Source organism: Egretta garzetta, unplaced genomic scaffold (genome assembly GCF_000687185.1).
Source record: "Egretta garzetta isolate BGI_Z169 unplaced genomic scaffold, ASM68718v1 scaffold59, whole genome shotgun sequence".
Classification (NCBI taxonomy): Eukaryota; Metazoa; Chordata; class Aves; order Pelecaniformes; family Ardeidae; genus Egretta; species Egretta garzetta.
The window spans coordinates 5,317,325-5,340,837 of record NW_009267230.1 but is presented as its reverse complement, the minus strand read 5'-3'; the positions used below and the strand labels follow the sequence as shown (position 1 = coordinate 5,340,837).

The following is a 23,513-nucleotide window of genomic DNA, read 5'->3' as shown; positions in this document are numbered from 1 at the left end:
GTTTAAATAACTGTTAACTCTGACTTAATCTCTTTTCTTAAAGAACCATGAAGTGTAGTGTCTGTGTCTTGCATTCTTGCTCAACAAATTACTTTAGTGCAACTGGACTCATCAAGCTGGACTGAGAATGCATCAGGTTTAAGTTTGTCTACATGAAATTATCTTAAATCAAGGATTCACTAGGGAAAAAAATTGTCTGCCCTATTCCACTCCCTCCCCTCTCCTTGCCACAAAACTGAAGGAATAGAAAAAACTAGAAGTAAACTTTTACTTACCCGTGGTAATTTGGAGTATACTTATACTAGATGATTATTTTAAGCTTGCATTCAGATACTTAATTCTTCACAGCTAAACAGCACGTTGCTTATAGTTACTTCTGTCTTGTGGCTGTGTCCAACACATAGTGCCTTAAGTCTGGATTACAGCAAACTACTGAATAGGAATGCCCTTCTAGAGAGCTAGCTTGTGGTTTGGGTTTTGGTGACAGAGTGAAAGCTAGAAGAGCTTTAGCCTCCTTCAAAACCACAAAAATTGTGTGTTGTTTTTTATATTGGCTAGGGGAGGAAGAAAAAGGAATCTTGGGACTTTATTCCTCCAATACTCCAAACGAGGATTCCAAAGATGTTAGATGCTGAACTTGCTCTTGTAAATAGCTCTGCTTTAGAAACTATTTGTTCCCTACATGAGTAACTGCTGTGACAGCTTTTTACTAGGCAGCTAACAGTTCTCTAATGAAATAGAAAATGTTATTCCCATCTTTAAAAGGTACTAGTAAACAAAAATACTTTTTTTTTTTAATCTTGAAACTACTTTACACTATTTCCCAGTCTCCATGCAGGAAAAAGTGGAATTTTCTGAAAAGTGGACTTTAGAGTGCTTACCGTAAGTCAGTTTTGGCCAGTAACTGGCATTCTTCAGTAAGCACTGCTTTTTGTTTGTTCTCTTGGTAATAAATAACAAAAGGGACAAATTAAGAAAGTACAAATTCAGTCATGACAACTGTTGTCTATTCAGCTACAAAATGAGAAGCATGCATGTTATGCTGCAGCTTATATCCATCCTATGCATTTTAGAGGTGGCTGCCTCACTTTTGGGGGAAAGCAAAAGGTAAGTATCCTTGGCCTTCTGCAGATCTCTATACTGTTTTGTTCCTCCACCACAGAGCATAAACCTCCAGCGCAGATATTTCTAATGGTAGCTTGCACAGATATCCGATGAAAAAGGAAACTACTTCTTGCTGTATTTCAAGGAATCAAATAGAAATGGTTTATCCATTTATTTTGGATGTATGTGGCACAATAAAGGTGAGTGATAGTTGTTGAAGCCATGTTCTTGCAGGGAGGTGGAGCTCAGGTAACCATTTTCTATTGCATGCTGAGTGTGAAAATATAACGTAAAGTCTATCTGTTTTTTTCTGAAGATTCACAGTGTTATGCTGACAGTACTTCTATTCCTATTTAAGTTTTCCTAGACTACCTTTTTCTAATTCTTTGGAAATATAGCCTTTGTTTTTTGTAAGTATCATTAGAAGGAGAACTAAAGGCTTAGTCCCTACAAAAATATCATGTGAAACCAACTGAAGAGCTACACTACCAGCTAGTCTATATGTAATTTATGAGAACAACCAGTACTAAGTGGTGAAAGAGTGAGAGTCTCATAATAAATATATGTATGTTAAGAATAAACTGGGATCCATCTACTTTAAGACTTAAATTGCAGTATGTGAAGCATTTTGTGATGACATGTGAATACTATGTGAACAACCAAGTATTGCCTCTGGTACATGTGTTTAGGCCTGAGGGTGGCTGTTACTATCACTTGAAATACATGAACAGATTTGAAGAGCAGCCTTCAAAACTATAAGGATTGCTGCTTCCCTCTCTCCTTATGTTTTGGTGGTTATTATTATTTTGGCATTCAGATCCAGTTGCAGCACAGGTTTGATATATTCAGTCAGAAACAGTCCAGCCAGAAGGTATGATTATTACAGAGAGTTCATAGCAGGCAATGTGGGCCAGCAGCTTGACTTGACATTACACCAAAGACTATGCAGCTTCATGATGGTGCTGGCAACTACAGCTGGGAAAATTATGCCCTTGTGATGCTATCATGACTCCAAATTCAAGAGCCATGCCTTCTATATTGGCCAGCGCTAACTGTCAAACCAAGACTTTTTTTTTTGAGTCACCAGTTTTGTAACTGATGAACTGAACAGCTCTGTATTTTGAAGTACATATCAACAACAAATCACCAAAGCTGTGTGGCCTGAGGGCATACAGAGTGTATTATGCAGTCCAAGACAAGGTGGGAGCAACTTTGTGTACTGATCGTGAAATGGCTTTTCCTGTTCAAAAAGAACTTTTCCTAAACTCTCCCCAGTAATGGATAGCAGAGAAGATATTTCAATTTCTGCACTTGTTTCTGAAGTTCTTGCTCCTAACTGCCACCTTCAGTGACCTTCTTCAGTAGCAGAACTGTTTTTACCTCTTCTAATATTTAAATTGTGTGACAATATTTCCTGTTTCAGCATGGTTTTTCGGTAATCCTTTCTCCCCGGGTTTAATGTGGAGGTGACAAGCATATCAATCTTTGTTTTTTCTAAACAATGTTGTTGAATAAAATGCTCTTTCCATATGCATGCCTTTGAATTTCCAGTCCAATCTGGGTAGTGGATACACTGTTGGTGTTTTAGAATTCACGAGACTGATTTGCAATTAGCTTTTTCTGATTTTTTTTTTCCCCCTCTAACTTTACGTAAATCCAAACCCTTAAATCTGGATCTGCAGCAAATGATGTGAACCTTGTACATTAACACAAAGGAAGCCTAGGGGTCTGTGCACAAGGAATATTCTTGCAGAAGTTGCTCAGTTGGGTTTACTTCAAAACCTGTGCCACCTGAATGTCAACTCAAAGACTACCATCAACTCTGGTTTGCAGATAGCTGATGGCAAGATTTCCATTTGCACTGAGAAGTTCGGCTTAGCATCTCCTGCCTGGAATTTTTATTTTAGACTCAAAATAATGACTTAGGAACCTTTGGTAGACTCATCAGGATCTGTACTAGCTTGGGTCTGATCACTCCTTTAGGTGATCCTGGGGTGCATTAAGAGGAACATGGCCAGCAGGTCGAGGGAGGTTATCCTCCCCCTCTACTCTGCTCTGGTGAGACCCCACCTGGAGTACTGTGTCCAGTTCTGGGCTCCCCAGTTCAAGAAAGATGAGGAACTCCTAGAAAGAGTTCAGAGAAGAGCAACAAGGATGACAAAGGGATTGGAGCATCTCCCCTATGAGGAAAGGCTGAGAGAGTTGGGCTTGTTCAGCCTGAAGAAGAGAAGACTGAGACGGGGTCTCATCAACACATACAGATATCTTAAGGGTGGAAGTCACGAGGACGGAGCCAGACTCTTTGCAGTGGTGTCCAGCAACAGGACAAGGGGCAATGGGCACAAACTGAAGCATAAGAGGTTTCAGTAGAATATGAGGAAGAACTACTTTACTCTGAGGGTGACAGAGCACTGGAACAGGCTGCCCAGGGGGGTTGTGGAGTCTCCTTCTCTGGAGATATTCAAAGCCTGCCTGGATGAAGTCCTGTGTAACATGCTCTAGGAGAACCTGCTTTAGCAGGGGGATTGGACTAGGTGATCTCCCGAGGTCCCTTCCAACCCTTGCCATTCTGTGATTCTGTGGCACTCGTCCTAGACACTGGTCTTCATGGTTCATTCTTACTGCCTGCAAGGGATTTTGGCTTTTCTTAAGGTAATAATTTAAAAATTCAGAAATGCTTTTCAACACAAACTTCTACAGTATCTAATACCTGATAATTGCTAGGAATAAGATATTCAGCTGACTTTAGAAATCCTGTTAGGTGCCTCAATATATCTTCAAGGTCTAGGGTCTAAGGGTTCCCACTCCTACTATCTTCAAGGAGAACCTGTCAGTCTTCAACCCAAGATGCCAGAATAGATGTTGTTACTGAGAGGTTTACAGTCCTACATCAGTAAGGAGAGGGAAAGGTCATATATGCAGCCATCTTTGCAGATACAGGAAGGAATGAGATGATTCTCTTTCATTTGCCAGACAAGTAGATTTTAATTTCTTCACTCTGTTGATGTTACTGTCATGCTGAGTGGTGGAAAAATATTTGATAGAATACTGTACAGCAACTTTTCAAAGCATTGCCTGCTTATTATGAAGTTCCAGTAAATTGCAGTATTGCTGAAGTATTTGCAAGATGAGCTGATTACATGCAAAGAATCATTTTTAAAAAGGCTGGAGGGCTACAAAAATCTTCAAATACATGACAACTGTAGAATACATTGAAAAGTCTAGGTTGGAAGGGACCTCTGGAGAACTTGTACAATGTTCTTTTCAAAGCAGGACCTTAGATTATATTATCCAGGCATCCTGTCAAGCAGTTTGAATATTGCCAGCGAGGGATATTCTCCCATTTCCCTGGATAACCTATTTCAATGTTTAATTGTTCTCATGGTAAAGTTGTGGGGTTTTTTTATATTCAGATGTCATTTCCCCTGAAGCAACTTCTGTATGGTGCCTTCATCTTCTGTGTAACTACCTTCCAGGGCTTAGCCTTTTCTGTAGAAGTTTCTAAGAGATGCAGTATAACTCTTCCTTTTCCTTTCTTATTTTTGAGTTATAAACCTTAATTTAACACAGGTAAGTGTGACTGCAGCGCAACTTCAGATGGCACTATGATTTCAAAAATTTGTATCTTTCTGATGTATGTAAGCATGCATGCTTAGTCAACATTTGAAATACACACACCTTGCAGAGTGTTTTGGGATCTGTAGACATCAACAGCACTGGAGAAAGCAAGCTGGCCCCTAAGTGTGCATATGAAAGTAGAAGGCTCAAATTAAAAGTACCATGATCAATATAATTACAGTCTTTCTGGGTCAGAGCAAAGAGACAGCTGATACAGTATTCTATTCCTGATAGTGATCATTAAAGGATGCTCAGGGAGAAGTGTAAGAACAAGGCAGTTATCCAATGCCATCTCCCAAGCTCCTAGCACTTTCAGCGCCAAGCAGTGGGTTATTGATTTAGGTGCTCAGAGTCCACCAGAGAATTTGTGAAAGGGAATTTTGTGTAAAATGGACTTTTCACAAGGTTGGATCTGCATTCTCTGTCAGGTACCCCAATTCGTGGTGCCAGGCACTCAGTAAAGCTTCACACTTCCCTACCAGATAAGGGTTTGGGAGGTCCCTATTGTATGGAGAGAGTTCTTAATTCTTTATCTCATTTCTGCTGTCCGTAGATATTGGCCATATTTGTGCTTTTTGTGGTTTCCTTTTTTTCAGAATCCCACCAGCTGAAAGCAACATTGTCAGCCAAGGTTTTACTGCATTTACTGCAGGCCCTAGGTTGAGGTCAGGAGAATTCTGAGAAGAGAGTTGTTTAGGAGCAGCAGGCAAGACAGAGGGAGTGCGTGATACAGATACTTCCAGCAGCAGCTGTGGTGCGTGTTTACTGCTGGTGTGTTTGACAGCAGAAAGTCTGAGGCATCAGAACCAGTCAGGGTCAGCTGAGTGTATAAAAAGGTTTCACAACAACCCTGTGATCCCCGAGCTGTTTAAGATTCAATAGCTGGAAAGGGACAGAGATTGATTTAGTGTCTCAATAACTTACTACGTATGTAATCTGAACATACAATAGATGGCACCAGAAAGCTGAACCAACTGGTATATCTTCCTAGTCCAAACTTCAGATTTCTCAATCTTGTGGAATCAGGTTATATTTGCTTGGACTCCTGACATACTTGTATGAGGGAAGGGGTCAAAGAGTGGAGGGCAAGGCCCTGCCTGCAACGAAAGCCCATACATCACACTGCGGGAGCTGCAGATCTGCCAACCAGCTGGGCTCAGCAAAGAAGGTCCCATTGTAGAGCAGAGGCAATAGCATTAAGCTGGAGAGGTGCAGAGAGAGAATTGCTTCACAGTGGATGAATATTCAGCACGTAAGGCCAAATGGGAATAAATTGCAGAGAGCAAATCAGGCAAGTTAGACTTGGGTGTTCCTCCATTCCTCTGCTTTCCAGCATTGTTACCTGTGAAGATAAGGTCACCAGTAAACTACTGGTTTTTAAAATGAACAAGTCATCCTACAGTGCATCAGCTTTTAGTGTCTAACTGTGGGTGCTTTAAAGAAACTCAGTTTCTGTAAAGTGATGGCCTTTCACTTACCGAGAGCCAGGAATTTCATGGTATTTAAAACTGGGAACCAAAATGAAGACTCACTTTATAAAATACATTCCTAACTAGCAAAGTATTCAACATGGCAAGCTGAAGAATACTTAAATAACTAAACACTTGTCTGGTTTTCCCAACTATGTAAGTTAGCCTTTTAGCAAATAATACCTTTATTTATGAGCCTTCTTTCAATTCAGGAAAGCATTTAAACTTTTATCAAGGCTTAAGGGCAACCCCTTCAAAGTTAATGAGCTAAAAACTTGCAAGGATTTGTGTTGAAGTGCTATGTCTATTTGAGATGTGCTGCTGTGCCTTTGTCTTCAGCTTTAAGTACGGGGAGCACAGCCACTGTCTGAACCGGGGAACTGCAGATGTTCTCTCTGTATTATTGTTTGATTCCCTTCAATAATGTGACCTACTAGAAGAGCATGAGTATGCACAAAGGTCTAAAAAGGGGGAAAAGAGCTGGTTTACTAAGTCTTCAAAGTTTTTTTAATGTAATTTTAAACCACTGAAGAATTTAAGATTAGGCAGCTGTTTATACATTTAAAGACCAAGTGCTGCTATGAAAGTGAAGCAGAAAACAGCTTGAAGATGCTTCTAAAATATTGGTCTATGGTTTAAATACAAGCTCACATGTGATTTTAGTGTACTGCCTGGGACTGTACTGGAATGTTTTGTTTGACAGCTCTTCAGAAAAATCATTCCACAGGGGAACAAGAGAACTGAATGCTCCATCTCCAATAGATTGTAAGCTGAGCAGCTGGAGCACGTGGGGGCCCTGTGACCCATGCACCTATCAAAAGGTAAGCGATAGTTGGAAGTCTTTGTTCCAAAGCCACAACCAAAGGGACCTTATCTGACTACCTTTTGGTTATGGGAAAATATCAGATTGCAGCTCTTAATATTGCATGTTCATGATTTGATGAAACCCACAATCATTTCAGATCTGAAGCCATAAGAGAAGACAACATCCAGATGCACAAAACTGGTCAAGTGTTCTCATTCAAAATGTTTTGTCGATAGAAATTATCTATTTTGCCCATGTTACTGTTCAATACATCTTTCCCTTTTTGAATGAAAAACAATATTTTGTTGAAAGTAGATTTTTATTTTCTTAGTGGAGTTCTTATGAGACTTCAAAAAAAATTAAAACTTAAAAGCATACAAAATATATATCATGCATTTCCTCCTCGAATTGAAAATAATGAAAATAGTGAAATAAATTAGGGGGGGGAAAGCATCTCTACATGCTTGCTATGACATTATTATTAATTCAATATTCCTGTACAGTTTTTTTATACCATGAGCTGTGCCTATGGATTTTAACCAAAAATTTCACCAAAGATACTTCATTTTGAAAAATTGTAAATTCAGCTGGAAATCTTTCATTTGTGGTAGTTCTCTTTTCTCTCTCAGCAATGTTAACTGTGTTATTTATCCTTCAAGTTTCGCTCTAGACGTATTGAAAGATTTGGGCAGTTTGGTGGAACACCATGCCTGGAGAACTTAGGAGATGCACAAAGCTGTAAAACCAGCCAAGTTTGTCCTGAAGAACCAGAACCAGACTGTGGCACTGACTTTCAATGCAGTTCTGGTAGGTTTGGGTTTGTGCCATAGCAAGTTACGCGATAACTCAGGAAACCACATTTTATTTATTTTTGTGAAGAAATTAAACCAGTTTCCATTGAAGGCAAAATATATACACAAAAAGAGAGAGATGCTTCAGTGCTTTTCTAGTTGGGAATGTTTTCCTGAAGCAGTGCCTTATTGTTAGGGTTTAAACAGAGTCCCCAGTGTGCAGACAGGTGGGTTGCAAAGCCACAGTGCCAAAACCACAGCGTGAACAATGCTTAAGAAGGGGTACATTCCTCTCATCTCCCATTATAATCTGGGTCTAGTTTAAATTCTTCTGTAATTTTTACTCCACAGTTAAAAGCTGACCATACTATAAGTGCCCTTTCTTCTAGCATAATTGCTCCACCTGCTACAAAATCACTGTGTTCTGTGAAAAATCATTGGGAAAAACTGGGACTGAAAGAATTTTACACAAAAACGATAGGGAGATTTACTGACCAAAGTGGTATGATATATGCTAGCTGGAGATCAGAATGCCTCTAGATCCAAAGTGAGACGTAAATTTGTAAAGTGATACACACAGGACATATGAATGAATGTAATGTTCAAGATTCACCATAAATCAAAAGAAAATAGGAAACGTTAATGGTAATAAAACTAGTCAAAACAGAAATGGAAAGACGGTAAGTGATGTTGTCAGTGTTGTCTTTCTCTAAAATACTGTGAAGTGCAAGAATAGAAAGAAAAATTAGAAAGTATGTGTTTAACTACTAGTTCACAGCCATTGTATGTCACTTACAGGTGATGCAGTTGATATCTACCAGTGTTTTATTATGCTAAGGCTAAATTGACCCCAAATATTTAAATCCTGTAGAAAAAAAATCAGTCTTTGTAAAACCTGTGGTACACAATCTCAGGAGAATTACTACTTTACTATAGCCATAGAACACAAATCCCTATATTTTGGACACTAGTATCCAAAAAATATTGTCCAAATAGCAAAAATTTAAACAATTTAGAAATAATTCTTTTTTGGTATTGAATTAATGTTTTCCCGTGTTCTCTTAATACAATTTTTTTTAAAAAAAAAAACCCTAATAAGCAAAGATTAATAGAGAAACAATCACTGGAAGTAACAACTTTTTGCAAATGACAGCAGTTGTCCTGTCACTTATTTTCTTAGCCATCCTAGTAAACCTATAATTAAATATAGTAGTATGGGTTGGGGTTTCTTTAATTTGAAGGAGGCAGGGTGTAGGATTTTAATTCCTCATGACAATAATAGGAATATATGAAGAGGAAGATCTCAATAAAGAGTAGCTGGGTCTGTCATTTAAAGTCCATCTTGGAAAAAAATTGCATTCATTCAGTGTTTTGTTCTTTGATTAGGTCGATGTATAAAGCAACAACTTGTGTGCAATGCAGATAATGACTGTGGAGACTTTTCTGATGAAGATAACTGTGAATCTGACCCACGATCACCATGCCGTAACCATGATATTGATGTATCTGAAGTTGGCAGGACCGCAGGGCAAGGGTATGTAATGAAGGAAAAGGTAGTACGGGGCCTTGTGAAGAGTCTAAGACTGTCTACAAAGCCAGCTGAAAACACTGAGGCACACTGACATTCCCAAAAGTGAAATCTGAATCATGTTTACATTTTTATTCAGAACTGCTGTGTAGCTTTTGGAAGAACAATTAACTACTGTTTTATTTTGTATATTTGGGGAGGATAAAATATTTACCTAGACAGTATAAATCAATCATTAAGTCAATACACAGAATCATGTATAGAAGTGACATGAATATACTTACAACACTTATTATTTAAATGTAAAGCTTACAGATAAATAGATATGTTTCAAGTGACATTTCATAAAGATTCAGTTATTCCTAATTACTTTACTAACATGCATGTCTAAAAGGGAGAAAATGATTGTATGACTATTTATACAATGGGATGCCTTACTGCAACAACCCTCTGCCTGCAGCATTTTTCCAGTATTGCATTCTCCACCTCCCAGATCTTCGTTGTTTACAGAAGTTTTCCTCAATAATTTAAGTTGAAAATTAAACTTTCTATTCTCACACCCTATTGGATTTCTTTCTTTTCAAACAAAAAGAAAGTGAAACATCTTGTTTATCTACAAATCAAGTTAGAAGGCAGCTATCTAAACTGAAATGAACATAAAAGTATACTACAGCACCACCTTGTGTTTAAAAGAAAAGGATGCAACTTTTTCATTTAAATTTTATAACAGTGTTACTGCGCAAAAGCAAAAATGCTGCCCTTGTGGCATGGCGAAGTAAGCCAGGTGCTTAGGCATTTTTAGAAATAGCTTCTTTATCATTTCTACTATAATCCATTACTAAAATATTCCATGAGAAAATGTTGTATAGATGTGCTGTAGTGATATTGTACAGGAATGTGATTTGATGAATTGATAACCGCTTTCTACACTCAGATAAGTATACGGACATGTATCAGACATAAATATTGGAAATGCCTAAAAGATTCAAATCTATGAAACAGACATAGAAAGGCAAAAACCCTCAGTATAGTATCCTCCAAGAAGGAGGATTATTTTTGCAAGTGTCTCTTGTACATTGGTATGTGGATGCATAGAGCTATACAGCCAATATGCCCACTTCTCTGGATTTGTAGTGATTCAGATTTCCTCTCCTCCACTCCAGGGAATTCTATTACTCCACCAAGTCACACCCTGGGAGAAAAGACAATGCTAGGAGTTGGAACAATGTATGTTCCTTCTACAGATTTGATGAATCTTGTACACATTTGATACCGAATTTCCTACCAGCAAAAAAACTACTATAAGTTATAGAAAAAAAAAAAAAAAACCAGCTTAAAAAAAGCTATTGAGATGTCCCTTTTAAACCTATAACGAATGCTTCCTCACAAATACTTTGGCCAAGAATAAATGGGTTTTGCTTCCTTTTATTCCTAGGGTTCTCACGGTGTTCGATGTTTAATACCTTTTATTTGTTTATTTCTCATATATGGTCCTGAAAGCGCTTTACAAAAGATGTATCATTATCTCCATTACACAGATGGGAGGACCACAAGAGATGAGGCAAGCTGCCACAGATGAAGCAAGATTCAGTTCCACAGCTACAGTCTCCATCTCTTACAGAATCTGACTTTTCCAGCCGTAATAACATTGTCTACAGGCTATGGTGCTGACACCTCCTTTTTTGAACCATAACTTCTCCTGTATTTCTCTTGTAGAATCAATGTTTTAGGGATGCAGCCAATGGCTAGCCCATTTGACAATGACTTTTTCAATGGTCTCTGTGAAAGGGTGCGTGATGGAAACACAGGGACATACTACCGCAAGCCATGGAATGTGGGTGTTCTCATTTATGATGTAAGTCTAAGTACTTCTGTGCAAACTAGGATGTGTTTAACTAAATGAAGAATCCTGACACCCTCTTGGAACACTCAGCATGTCTCTTGAGTCAGGCAGCAGCAGCTTTTTAGCATCAAGGTTTTGAGAAAGTCCAGAGGGAAACAGGTTATGTTATGGATGTTTTAGCAGTTAAGCTCAGTTGCACCAGATAAATTCCCACGTTCTTTGCTGCTCCTGTGCCCAGTAAATGAAACTATCTTTCTGGAATGTTTACAATATGAGCAGATGAGATGAACGGGAGACGTACAGAAAAGAATATACCTAACTTTATCGGGTAGAGCAGCAATCAAGCTACTTTTTCAAGGACACACAAAAAAACACTGATAAAAAGGCATGAATAATATTATGATACTCTGGTCCTGCTTGGGTTTTCTAATCAGTGATGACTTTGTCCTACTGAAAAAAAAATATAATAGGCTTTTGAGATTCAGACTATGACTTCCAGGGAGGTTTGAACACCAAAAATGTTGATGATCTTAGAAACATCAATGTCAGGTGCGTTTCAGAAATCAAAGCACTATTTTGCTTGCCAGATGCTTTGCCTGTCAATGTAAGTAAGAACTTCATAGAATGACAGTTTAAATCAGATCCTGCCCAAAATAAGTAAGTCTGACCCAGAGATCATTGGTTTTATTTGATTTTGATGCATAACCCTTTTCAGGTACTAAAACTATGTTCTGCTAAAGTATAGAAAAATAAACAATACTGAAATAGGTATTCTGAATTAGCTATTGTCTGCTATCAGGAAAGAAAGCAAAGTCATAATTCTGATTAATTTCAGATATCAAGACCTATTAGCAAATCTTGTCTATGTGCTAGGAAGAAGCTGGAGACTACTGCTCCTTACACGTAAAGGAACTGCTGACACACATAAAATTACTTTGATAGTGTTGCATGCTGAGATGTAACACTCACTGAAATATTGTCACTGAAGCTTTCTGTTTAGTTTTGAACTACTGAGCGGATCCAGATGAGGTGCTTTGTAGAGGGGGTGGTATTTCCATTTATTTTCTTTTAAAAGAAAAAAGAGCTGTAAGAAAATGTATTGCTAAGCTATGTAAAACATACAACTTCAAAGTGCTACATAGATTTTTCTATTATCGCCTGTTCTGTTTTCTTCATACAACCTTTTCATTATCTTTTCTAAGACAAAAGCAGACAAAACCTTCACATCTATATTCTACCATGATCGTGTAAGACTGTTGCGAGAAGTTTACATAGAAAACCAAAACCACTTCAGTATTGGCTTGTCTCTGAAATACACACCTACTGAAGGAAGTAAGAAATTTAGTTTAGGAGGAAATTTCAATTTTCACTATAGCAAGAATTCAAGTTTACATTCTTTCCTGGAAAGCTCCACAGAACGGGTAAGTTTAATCAAGCTAAAGGGTTTAATGTAACTATTTTACAAATAGCTAAATTTACACAGTGGTAGAATAATGCAATATTAATCCTTCTAATTACTCTAGTTGCCTGCTGCTTTTCTGTCATTTATTCACAAAAATGAGATACTGGCAATACTAGGGTTAAGATTTCAGATGTAGCCAAAGGGTGACAAAATGTAGCTTCCTTTTGCCACTGTTTACCCTTGATTAGCAACCACCCTTATCTTCAGCAGGGACTTGATGTTAGAAAGGGACAAAGATCTCTGATTTCATCTGGATTAGAGAGCAGTTGTGATCTAGTGCAGTGTGGGCAAATTAGGTCCAGTCCTGGGATAAAAATTGCCACTGAGTAGGCCTACACTTGGAAAACACAAAATAAACATGTAGAACAATGACGGAAAGGTCAGATCTCAGCCATTCAGGTATGTCTATACTAATAAACTAGCCTGGATTAAGAGGCATGGGCATTAGCATTTGCACACGATAATCCATAGTTTTACTAGCACACTGCCATGATTTTGGTCTGTGCCAGCTCTTGTGCTCTCATAAGCAATGCCCATCCTCTGGTCCCCTGCAGCATGTTGGAAGGGAATGGGGAATGTTCCCAGTAGGCAGTCTGGAGAAAGCAAGCCTATTTGGGGAATGCACACAAGCCATAACACTCTACCTGCCCTTTGAGACAAAGGCCCTATCCCATTTTATTTACTAGTAAGAAGTAACCTTAACATCTAGTGAGGTCAAAGAGAGAGAGACCACAAAAAGTGATACTAGACATGCTAGACTCTATGGCCTAATCCAGCAGCTGGGTGCTAGTGGAATTAACCAGCCAGGTCATATACCCTTTCATACCATATACACCAAAGTCCGTGATCGTAACATGCTATGATGTACAAGGTACATCAACTCTATAGTGCTGAAATGCAACACATGCAAGGAAGAATATATCTGCCTCAACTAATTAAATCTTTCCAGTTTCTTGTCAGCCTTGTCATTTAGGAGCCTTCAGAGCTCTGGAGATCAAATGGACAAAAGGAAAAACTCAGATAACTTTTATAACTGATTAATTAAAATAATGCTGAAGAGAAAGGTCTGTACTATAAAGAGAAGCTGACATAGAGCACTGACTTTGTATTGAGTTTTCTTAGTACAGGAACGAACCATTTAAATCTCAAAGCGTTCATCGCCACACATGCAAATGATCAAGTTCTGTAATTCAGGGTACATTACAGGCTGCTCATAGTCTAGTGGTTTGTGAAAGGAGTTTTGGCCTCCAGTTCTTGCTTGGAGATCAGTTCAGAAAATTAGTCGTGTTGCAGGTTAGTGGAGTGGCAATCCCTAGTCTAGAACTCTCCAGGGCTCACCAGCAAGTTAAAGCCAGGAGCAGCCTGGGGACACCAGGAGAGTAAGGGATTTTTTACATGCTGGGTGGCAGGAATATTTGCACCTATAAAAATTTCCTCACAGAGATTTAGATGCCTGAAGATTTCTGCCAGTCCTAAGCAGCATCTGAGTCAGCAATTTCAGATCCTTTAAATGGTACCAGCTAATGCGATGGTCAGTTGCTAAATCCCTTTTATGTACCTCTTAGGCACTACTGTTAAGGGAAACACATAAGTACTGCAGATATTAATGGGGTTTTGGAAGGCATGTGTTTGCTTAGAGTCTTAAGTGCAACTATTTCACAAGATGTCATGTGTTATGGGGAACAGCTAGGTCCTATTCTAGATTATGACATAAAACCATCTGCAGTGTAATTTATGAAAATATCAGTCACTAAACCTAGAGTTAGAATGTATGTATGGGTCAAATGTCTCAAAATTATTTTTTCACGATTAATTGTCATTTTATGACGTTACTTTGGGGGTTTGGGTTTTTAATTGGAGCTGTGTCCTTCCTTCTGACAGTCTGAGAATAACAGAGAAGTGATCCAAAAAAAGAGAGAACTTAGTTCTGCTCTGACTATAAACAAAGACAAAACTCCAGCTGACCTCAGTGGGCAGCTTCTGTTATCTGGCGAGCCATATGGAATTACTTTTCAATGTTATGAAAGTCAGAAGGGCACTTTCAGTAGATATTATACTTAAAGAGAAGACCTTGTTGACAAATATATCGCAAAGGGCTTGCTGAAATTAGTAAGGGGGGAGTTCTGCAAAACTGGAAGAACTGAAATTATCTAAATCTCTTATTGCTTCCTCAGTTTAAATTGAAGAACTTTTAATTTGAATTAAGCAAGTTTGTCCCTGTTCCAAAACACTAGATTGAATACCATGTTTAAAACTGCTGCAGTTTCTTTATAAGTAAAATAGAACAGATTTTCCTGCTGTGCTGCATACCAGAATGGCACCCTCATCTGCTTTCTTCTCCCTGCATTCAGAACCAAACCTTTCTGCATGTAAAAGGAAAGATTCAGCTGGGAAGATTCCAAATGCGGAGTCGTGATGTCCGTCTCACAGATAGTTTCCTTGATGATCTAAACTTTCTGCCTACTGAATATGATAAGGGAGAATATTTTAAATTCCTAGAAGATTATGGAACTCACTATGCGGTCTCTGGAAACGTTGGAGGAAAATATGAACTTGTGTACGTGCTGGATAGCTACGCTATGTCTCAAATAGGTATGCATTCTGTTGGCCTTGCTGTGCTATGCAGATTATCACCAAGCCTCCAGTCATGCGAAGAGGTGTATGAGGATAGATTTGTGTATATCGAGCACTACTGAGAACAGCACAGTTCAGTGTGTGCTGCTTGTGGCACGCCAGTGAAGTTACAGAATTACACGAGTTCAATACAGATGAAAGTCTGTCTTTGCAACTTCCAGAATTATCTTAAGTCTGTATTTTAAGTCTGTAACTGAGAAAAAAAATCTTAAACAAACCTCTTCAAAATATTAGCAATACTAATTTGTGTGACCTGATTCACAAGAAATCCCCAATGCCTAGAAAATCTGACTAAACCTTAAATGCAATTTGCTAGTTGGTACCTTCTTGTGGTATAATCACTCTAAGAGTATGGTGGTAGCAAAAAATAAGGAATAAATTGAAGGACTTCCTAGAAATCACACGGTGCGCTTGAGTGTGTTGAAACTGTTTCTATAGATTTTTAACATTCACACTGGAATTTTCCTTGCCCTGTTTAAGATAAGAAAGTAGTAATTTAATTCCCCCTCATGTGCGGCTCAGATATATGTGGTTTTGTGATCATTCTGGAATAAAGTTAGAAAATGCAGGTTTCGTGCTGATTTTGGAGAGCAGAAATAAGTACCTGTTGCATGCAGCACCATCAACAATATTACTATCAGATGTTCAGACTATGCAAAGCAACATGGGGCAAAGATGTCACTTACTTGCCCCAGTATTACTCTGTTCAGCACCTGGAGATTGTGGTGCTGGATTTTTTTTTTTTTTTAAGTACAAATCATAAGTAAAATTCTTCCTGAACACAAAAGTGAGGTTCCAGATTATATGTTTGAGTTTAATAAACAGAAAGGAGGTTTTGGAGGTAGTAGTTAGAGGAGGATTGGAACTTATGGGAATAGAGTACTTGTAAGAGATTAGTGGCGTTAATTAACTTTGTGAGGAAAAGGAGTGGAGAAATGTGATTTAGGTTGGGAGACAGAGACTGGGAGGATTGAATAATTTAGCACATAGAAAGAGCAAATGATAAGCAACTGAGAAAGAGAATATTCCAACAGAATACATGGAAAGAGTCATCCCTTGAGGTACATCTGTTTTCAGCTAGATCAAGGAAAACAGAAATCAGTTTTTGGAGGGCTTTAGTATTTTCCTAATGACTGTAGGTCGCACCTGCTTCTGTGCAGACACTTCAAACACAATCATCCTCACATTCATTTCATGGAAAAGGAAACAGCAGAAGATAAATGGGAAAAAAGAAAGACATAAACATTTCCAATAGCCCTAAGATTTATTCTCCAAGAATAATAATATCACTATTTATGGTCATTCAATCCCTCTAATTACCTAATTATTTCCACTTCCAGGTCTCACTATAGAAGACGTGAAAAAATGCCTCGGCTATCACTTAGATGCCAATATTGCATATAAAGGTTTAGGAGCCAGTGTTGATTTTGATGGTGGTAAATGTAAAAAGGTTAAAGTAAAGGACGGCTGTAAGTATACCCTTATTTTAATTATACCTTGTGCTTAAGGAAAGATGATGCCAATTGCTTCCTCTTTTATAATCAATATAGTTATTGCTGTTAGGGAAAAGTCAAATCTGGTAGACTAGTAGAGGTGAGGCTGCCATACTTCCATGCTCCAAGGTCAAGCCAGGCTGAGCATTTGTTCCCAGTAGGCACGCACAAAACCACGCTTCTATAACACATACATACATACACACATTTCTGGTCACACAAATCAACACAGACAGAAGCACAACACAAACAGCACCAATGGCTTCTTCCTGCTCTCCTCTCCTTCTCATCAGAGTGAAAGTCTGTCAGTGGGAAATATCACAGAATTGCAGAATGTTGAGGTTGGAAGGGTCCTCTGGGGGCCCTCTTGTCCAACTGCCCTGCTCAAGCATGGCTATCTAGAGCAGATGTTCTGCCCAGGCAGCACAACTCTCAGGTGTTTCAGCCCCTCATCAATATACATATATAGGCAATACAGATCCCTCCAGCAGCTGACCTTAGACATCCAACTGAAGCAACAACAGGATCCTTACTCTCCCATGTTGCTGGCACCTGGATATACAACACAAGGCCCACAGCTCCACGCCCACTGCTGGTACAGACTCCCTTCCCCTCCCCGCCTCCCCTCCCCCCCCAAACCATGGATGCGTCCAGTAATTAGGCCTTAGGTGCTCATTTTACCTAGCAGTTGGCCCTTGGATCCTCTTTTCTTCAGTTAACTCACACAGACACACACTCACATGCAAACAGGTCTCAGTCAACCCCAGGACCTTAGGGGCTCTCCAGTATTTGACATAGAACCCCTGGTCACTCCAATAGCCACCTGCTGCAGTTGTCTCACTCTAGAGACACGTACATATCTAGGCCAGACTAACAGCCACTTTAATTCTTGGCTCCCAAGACACCTACCCTATTCACCTGCTAGTCTGGCTTGCTATTTCCTAGTGATCACACACTGACATATGTATTCTCACTCGCTCCAGTTATTGGCACCACAAACACCAGGTCCCTATTAGCCCCACATCCAGCTCTAGTTGCTGGCACACAGATCTACATACACACGCGTGCATGCAGAGTAGAGTTCTCTCACCCAGGAAAACAGTTAGAAATGGAATGAAGAGGTAAACCAGGACAAACTGCAAAGGTCAAGGACAGTACATGGCAGACAAGCTCACTGAACAGCCACCTTTCTATATGCAATCAGTCCCTTTTTTGCCTTTATCCCTCTATTTTCCCATGCTGTTCCTCCCAAAGCCACCTTGATCCCCTCTTACCTCTTCAATGCACTTCCCTAAATATACTCTAAGTATTTAAGCGTGTGCAATCCCTCCAATAGCCACCTGCTGCAGTTGTCTCACTCTATCCAAAATGCCTTTTTTTGCACCCAGAGAATCTTTCCATTGACTCATCTTGCTGTTGACTCATCTTCAGACCCATCCTGTAGGGCTAATAGCTCTGCTGGGCCAGGCCTGGGAGGGGTTTGGCCCCTGCTGCCTTTGGCAAGGGCTCCCTTTCTCTGATCAGTACTTGTGTTCCCCGGCCTGTCATTATTCCTCTCTGCTTCTTTGTGTGTCTAGAGTTGAGTCTTTTATCACATGATCTAAAAATTGAAAAAGGCAAGGAGATTTACTGCTGGCCACAGAAGAGGCAATTATTTTTATGCTCTGTTCTTGTGTTTTAGTTATGAAGCAGAAGCTCCTACTATTGCAATTCGTGCCCTTTTCTGGTTGAGCTCAGGTGATACAGTAGCATTAGTCATATTATCTTTGGCTTATTTTCAAATGGCTATGATCTCCATAATGTCTCTCATTTTGCCCTACCCCCTCTTTTCCTTTCAGATACAGGGTTTTCAAATTTAATTGCAAATTAGAAGATTTCCTCCCATATAAGAGGTATGAGCAAAGAAAGATTGAATTGCACCACAACTAGTGAGTGAAGAGGTCATCTCTCTACAGTCATTTTACAGCGATGGCCTGGTTGCACTAAAAGGACAACTGTTCTTCAAAAGGCATGGGCATTACACTTTCTTCATTCTCTTTTTTCTTTCTTTCTGCAGCAAGACTTCAGGATGATGCTGTCATTGATGATGTCATTTCCTTAGTTGATGGAGGGAAGATTGACTTTTCTGTTAAAATAAAAGAAATTTTACTGAGTGGATCCAAAATGGTTGATGTAGAGGATTACGTACAGTGGGCTAAGTCTTTGGTTGATGCTCCAGTAGTGATACAGCAACGGGTAAGCTCTTACAGTTTGAAAGCTTTTGTCCTAAGATGGAGGTGAGACTCCAAGTTTATCGTGAACTTTCAGGTATTTTGTTCATCTTGACAGTGTCTTCAGATACTTAATCTAGTGATCGGTATATCAAAAGGATTCAGAACTTTGGAATAGTCTGTTATGCATGGGCTTTTTTCTTCTACAGCCTTCTCCAATACATACACTTGTTCCAGTTAAGATGAGAAATGCATATTTAAAGAAACAAAATTTGGAAAGAGCAATTGAAGACTACATTGACGAATACAGTGTGTGCAAATGTGAACCCTGCAAAAATGGAGGCACACTTGTGCTGGTAGATGGAGCATGTACATGCATGTGCTCAAGCTACTTTAAGGGAATTGCTTGTCAGATTCCCAAATCTGCATTAATTAAAGGTTAGTAAATACTCCAGACAGACTAAAATTAGCACATTTGTTATTGTGAACAATATCCTGACAAAATGAGCCTTCATAAGGACAGAAGGATATCATAGAACCACCCTAAACCCACTGCTGTCAAATCTCAGGGCTATATGGTGTGGAATTTAGTGTAATTTGCCAGGTTCTTTCCATATAAATTAGGGCTCATTGTCGCACATATATTGTGCCTTGGAATGATAACCCAAGTTCATTTAAGTAAACAGGAGCATTACTGAAGAATGGTGCAGTAATGGTAAGCTGATTTCAGGCAAAAGCAATCTCACCACGTAAGCTATTTTGTTTTCAGTTTCCTGCAAAAGCATTCTGTTTGCTAACACATGATCACATTTCATAACTACTGTGCTAGTTTAGTATTATATTGGTCCACAAAGGGGAAGAGGGACATGAATGCCATTCCACGACTGATGATGCAAAAAATTTATTGTGCAGTAAATTCATTCCCTGTGGTCAATTTTTTGAAGTACAGGTGCCCAAAATGGGCCTTAGAACTTAATATTCAGACAGCTTCCCAGGGTGACAAAAATGTTAAAACCTCTGGACTCTTAAGCAGTGCCACTGACAAGGGCATTTTCAAAAGCCAAATCTGTGCTATGGAACATATGCTAGAGGGTGCAATGATCTGCAGAGTCACCGTAAGAATTGAATCATAGCCTACCTTGTCCACCCCCAAATGCACCAGGTAAAAAGCTCTAATTAATCTTTCTGTCATTGCACAGAAGACAGAGAGATGATGGACTAATTCTAGTATGGTGTCTTAATACTAGTTGTCACTGATGGAGGCTGGAGCTGTTGGAGTGCCTGGTCCACCTGCATCAATGGAGAAAGCACTCGAACTCGCCAATGTAATAATCCTACGCCAGAACCTGGTGGCAGACCATGCCAGGGAGAAAGCATTGAAAAACGGCCCTGTGAAGAAGCAAAATAGTTATGCTGCTCAAAACCAGGTCAGCAGCGTCTATAAGTACTAATGTGTTATTGCTGTTTAGAATAAATGGTCAGCCAATATTTGGGGCATTTCAGTGACACGGTTGAAGAAGTGGTGGGTTAAGTCCACTTGCATGTTTCATTTAAATCTGTGACTTCATATAGCTTTTAAAAACAGCTACCTTGTGGCTCAAATTTCTAAAAGTTTAGAATTGTATTTGAATCATAGAATCATAGAATGTTTTGGGTTGGAAGGGACCCCTAGAGGTCATCTAGTCCAACCCCCTGCAGAAGCAGGGACACCGCTAACTAAATCAGGCTGCTCAGAGCCCCGTCCAACCTGGTCTTGAATGTTTCCAGGGATGGGGCCTCCACCACCTCTCTGGGCAACCTGTTCCAGTGTTTCACCACCCTCATTGTAAAGAACTTCTTCCTTATATCTAGTCTAAACCTACCCTGGTTTAGTTTAAAACCATTACCCCTTGTCTTGAATGTCTGACAAGTAATGTTATATCACAGAACTTCAAGAGTAAAACAGAGTTCTGGATAAGAACTGACTAAAAATTCAGCTCTTAAAATCCAGATTTCATTTCTAGTCAGAATCTCCAGAATACAAAGACAGTTTGGGAGTCTGAATTGTATTACTTGGTAAGTAGAATGCTTAAATCTGACAAAGCTACTGTTATAACAGTTTTGAAACTTAGCTTGGAAAAAAAACAGTTTAATGTTTAGCTACATGGTTTTGTCAGGTGTTTTTTATCTTTAATCTAATACTGCAAAGCAAAACAAAAAAATAAGCAGGGTTTTGTGGATGAATGCTCTGGTCCATAAAATGGCAAGGTGGTCTCAACCTTCTTTACCTACTGAGAACAAGTAGCTTGCATGCCACCTGGGTGTGACAGTAAGAGTTTTCAGGCCCGGGGGGAAGTGTTTGGGTTTTATGCTTAACATGTTACTGTAAGTTCCTTCTCTTCTGGGAGGCCACAAGAAGAAAAGAGGTGGCAAGACAGGGAAAGGATTTTGAATGTTTCCCCACTGAAACACCCTGATGGTAGGTCTCACAGCATGACCTCTATCTGCACCAAAAATATGTATCAGAAGATTTCTTCTATGCCTGCCCTCTCTCACCTTCAGCAGAGTGCAGCTACATCTAATATTCTACTTGTGAAGCACCCTGTAGAAAGCACAGCCAGCAAGATATAACAGCACTCATGGGCCATCTAGCCCTACATCAGAGAATTACAAACTGCTTCCTACAGCACCGCATCTCCAGGCTATCAAAGCTATTTATCCCATAAGTTATTCCACAGATGGAAGAGAGAATTTGAGAGAAGAATATGATACAGAGCTGGAAAATCAAGAGTAATCTGAGGAAGACAAGTATAAGAAGTAGAGGAAATTAAATTAAACTAGCAAGTGGCAGATTCAAAACAGACTGAAGACTGATCCTTCACACAGTGGGCATACCAAAAGTAAATCTGCATTTAAAAAAACTCAACACAAATTAATGGAAGGTTCTCAAACTTGTAGATAATCATGCTCACTCAGGAAGTCTCTGAGGCATCAATTTTGGCAGGATGGGAAAGTATTTTGTGGAAGTATTTCTATGTGTTTCCCTTCTCCTAGACATTACCCTCTTGTTAAAAACAGGGTACCAAGTTAAGCTTTCCTTGATCCAATTAATTTGGTCTTATTTTAAAAAAATCTCATAAGCAGCTTAATTTTATTCCTGCACTATGTCATTGACGTGTTTCTATTTAGCTATGAGAGCAAATACAACAATGATTCATGACATATATATATTCAGATCTGTGCTCTCTGGTATAGCAGCTCTTTTAAAAATTTTAACCTAACTTTGGCTCCTGATATATCAGACATGTTGCATACCCACTCTTCCAGCAGAAGTCAGATACAGTCTTCTGAAAATCACAGTATGTGTTTTGATTCATTCTTCATTAGAATTGTTTTACGTTACAGTCATATTTGAGAGACAGTGAAATCATGAGAGTACTGTTTCACTTAAACCTTGACCAACATGTATGTCCTAGCTACTATCTTCTATCACTTCTTTACTTTTTTTTCTCCTTTTTTAGAAAGCAAGAATGGATTCCAAACCAATTCTACAAATCACAATTTCTGATGGCCAGCTAGCTACCCAAGAGCAATGGAATACCGTGATTTAAAAGCACCTGCAGCTTAAATGATCACTAATCAAAACAAAGTAATGCACCAATAAACATCTTAACATGTGGTTGTCATTAAGGCATGAATTTTCTGTCTTTGTTAGTCAATGGCATAATGGTATCCCCTCGGCAATTTCTTTTTTCATAATTCTTTCTGGTATGTTTTCAAACTTATTTTCAAGAATGAGTCTCAGAATAATGTATATAACATCAGTTGATTGATGGTATATTGTTAGTATAGAACCTGGGAGAGTCATTATCTTCAGCAAAATGCCCCTGTGGATTTATTTCCAACTCCACATCTTATGTCTAGTTCATGCCCTGAATGACCAGTATGTTTATGAAGACATGCAACTTTACTAGTGTTATCTAGTTAAACTAGAAGAAGAGTTGTTATACTACCATTCATATTTTTAGCAAAACTTCCAAAGGAGACAAGGCTGAGGCATTTTTTTTTTTCCATAGAATCATAGAATGTTTTGGGTTGGAAGGGACCCCTAGAGGTCATCTAGTCCAATCCCCCTGCAGGGAGCAGGGACACCGCTAACTAGATCAGGTTGCTCAGAGCCCCGTCCAACCTGGCCTTGAATGTTTTCAGGGATGGGGCCTCCACTACCTCTCTGGGAAACCTGTTCCAGTGTTTTACCACCCTGATTGTAAAGAATTTCTTCCTTATATCCAGTCTAAACCTACCCTTTTTCAGTTTAAACCCATTACCCCTTGTCCTGTCACAGCAGGCCTTGCTAGAAAGATTTTCCCCATCTTTGCTACAGGCCCCCTTTAGGTACTGAAAGGCCACAATCCAGTCTCCCCGCAGCCTTCTTTTCTCCAGACTGAACAAGCCCAACTCCCTCAGCCTGTCCTCATAGGAGAGGTGCTCCAGCCCCCGGATCATTTTTGTGGCCCTCCTCTGGACCTGCTCCAACTGTTCTATGTCCTTCTTGTGCTGAGGGCTCCAGAGCTGGA

General features: G+C 39.3%; 1 protein-coding gene across 1 annotated transcript; it reads left to right on the top strand.

The window, feature by feature from the left end:
- Positions 1 to 103: 103 nt before the first annotated feature.
- C9 (complement C9) lies at positions 104 to 20,365 on the top strand. The gene is made up of 11 exons (XM_035902712.1): positions 104 to 1,107; positions 6,895 to 7,012; positions 7,656 to 7,803; positions 9,174 to 9,321; positions 11,032 to 11,170; positions 12,361 to 12,579; positions 14,972 to 15,212; positions 16,595 to 16,723; positions 18,804 to 18,982; positions 19,167 to 19,395; positions 20,205 to 20,365. The coding sequence occupies exons 1-11, from the start codon at positions 1,022 to 1,024 to the stop codon at positions 20,363 to 20,365; spliced, it is 1,797 nt and encodes a 598-aa protein (XP_035758605.1). The 5' UTR covers positions 104 to 1,021.
- The last annotated feature ends 3,148 nt before the right edge of the window (positions 20,366 to 23,513 follow it).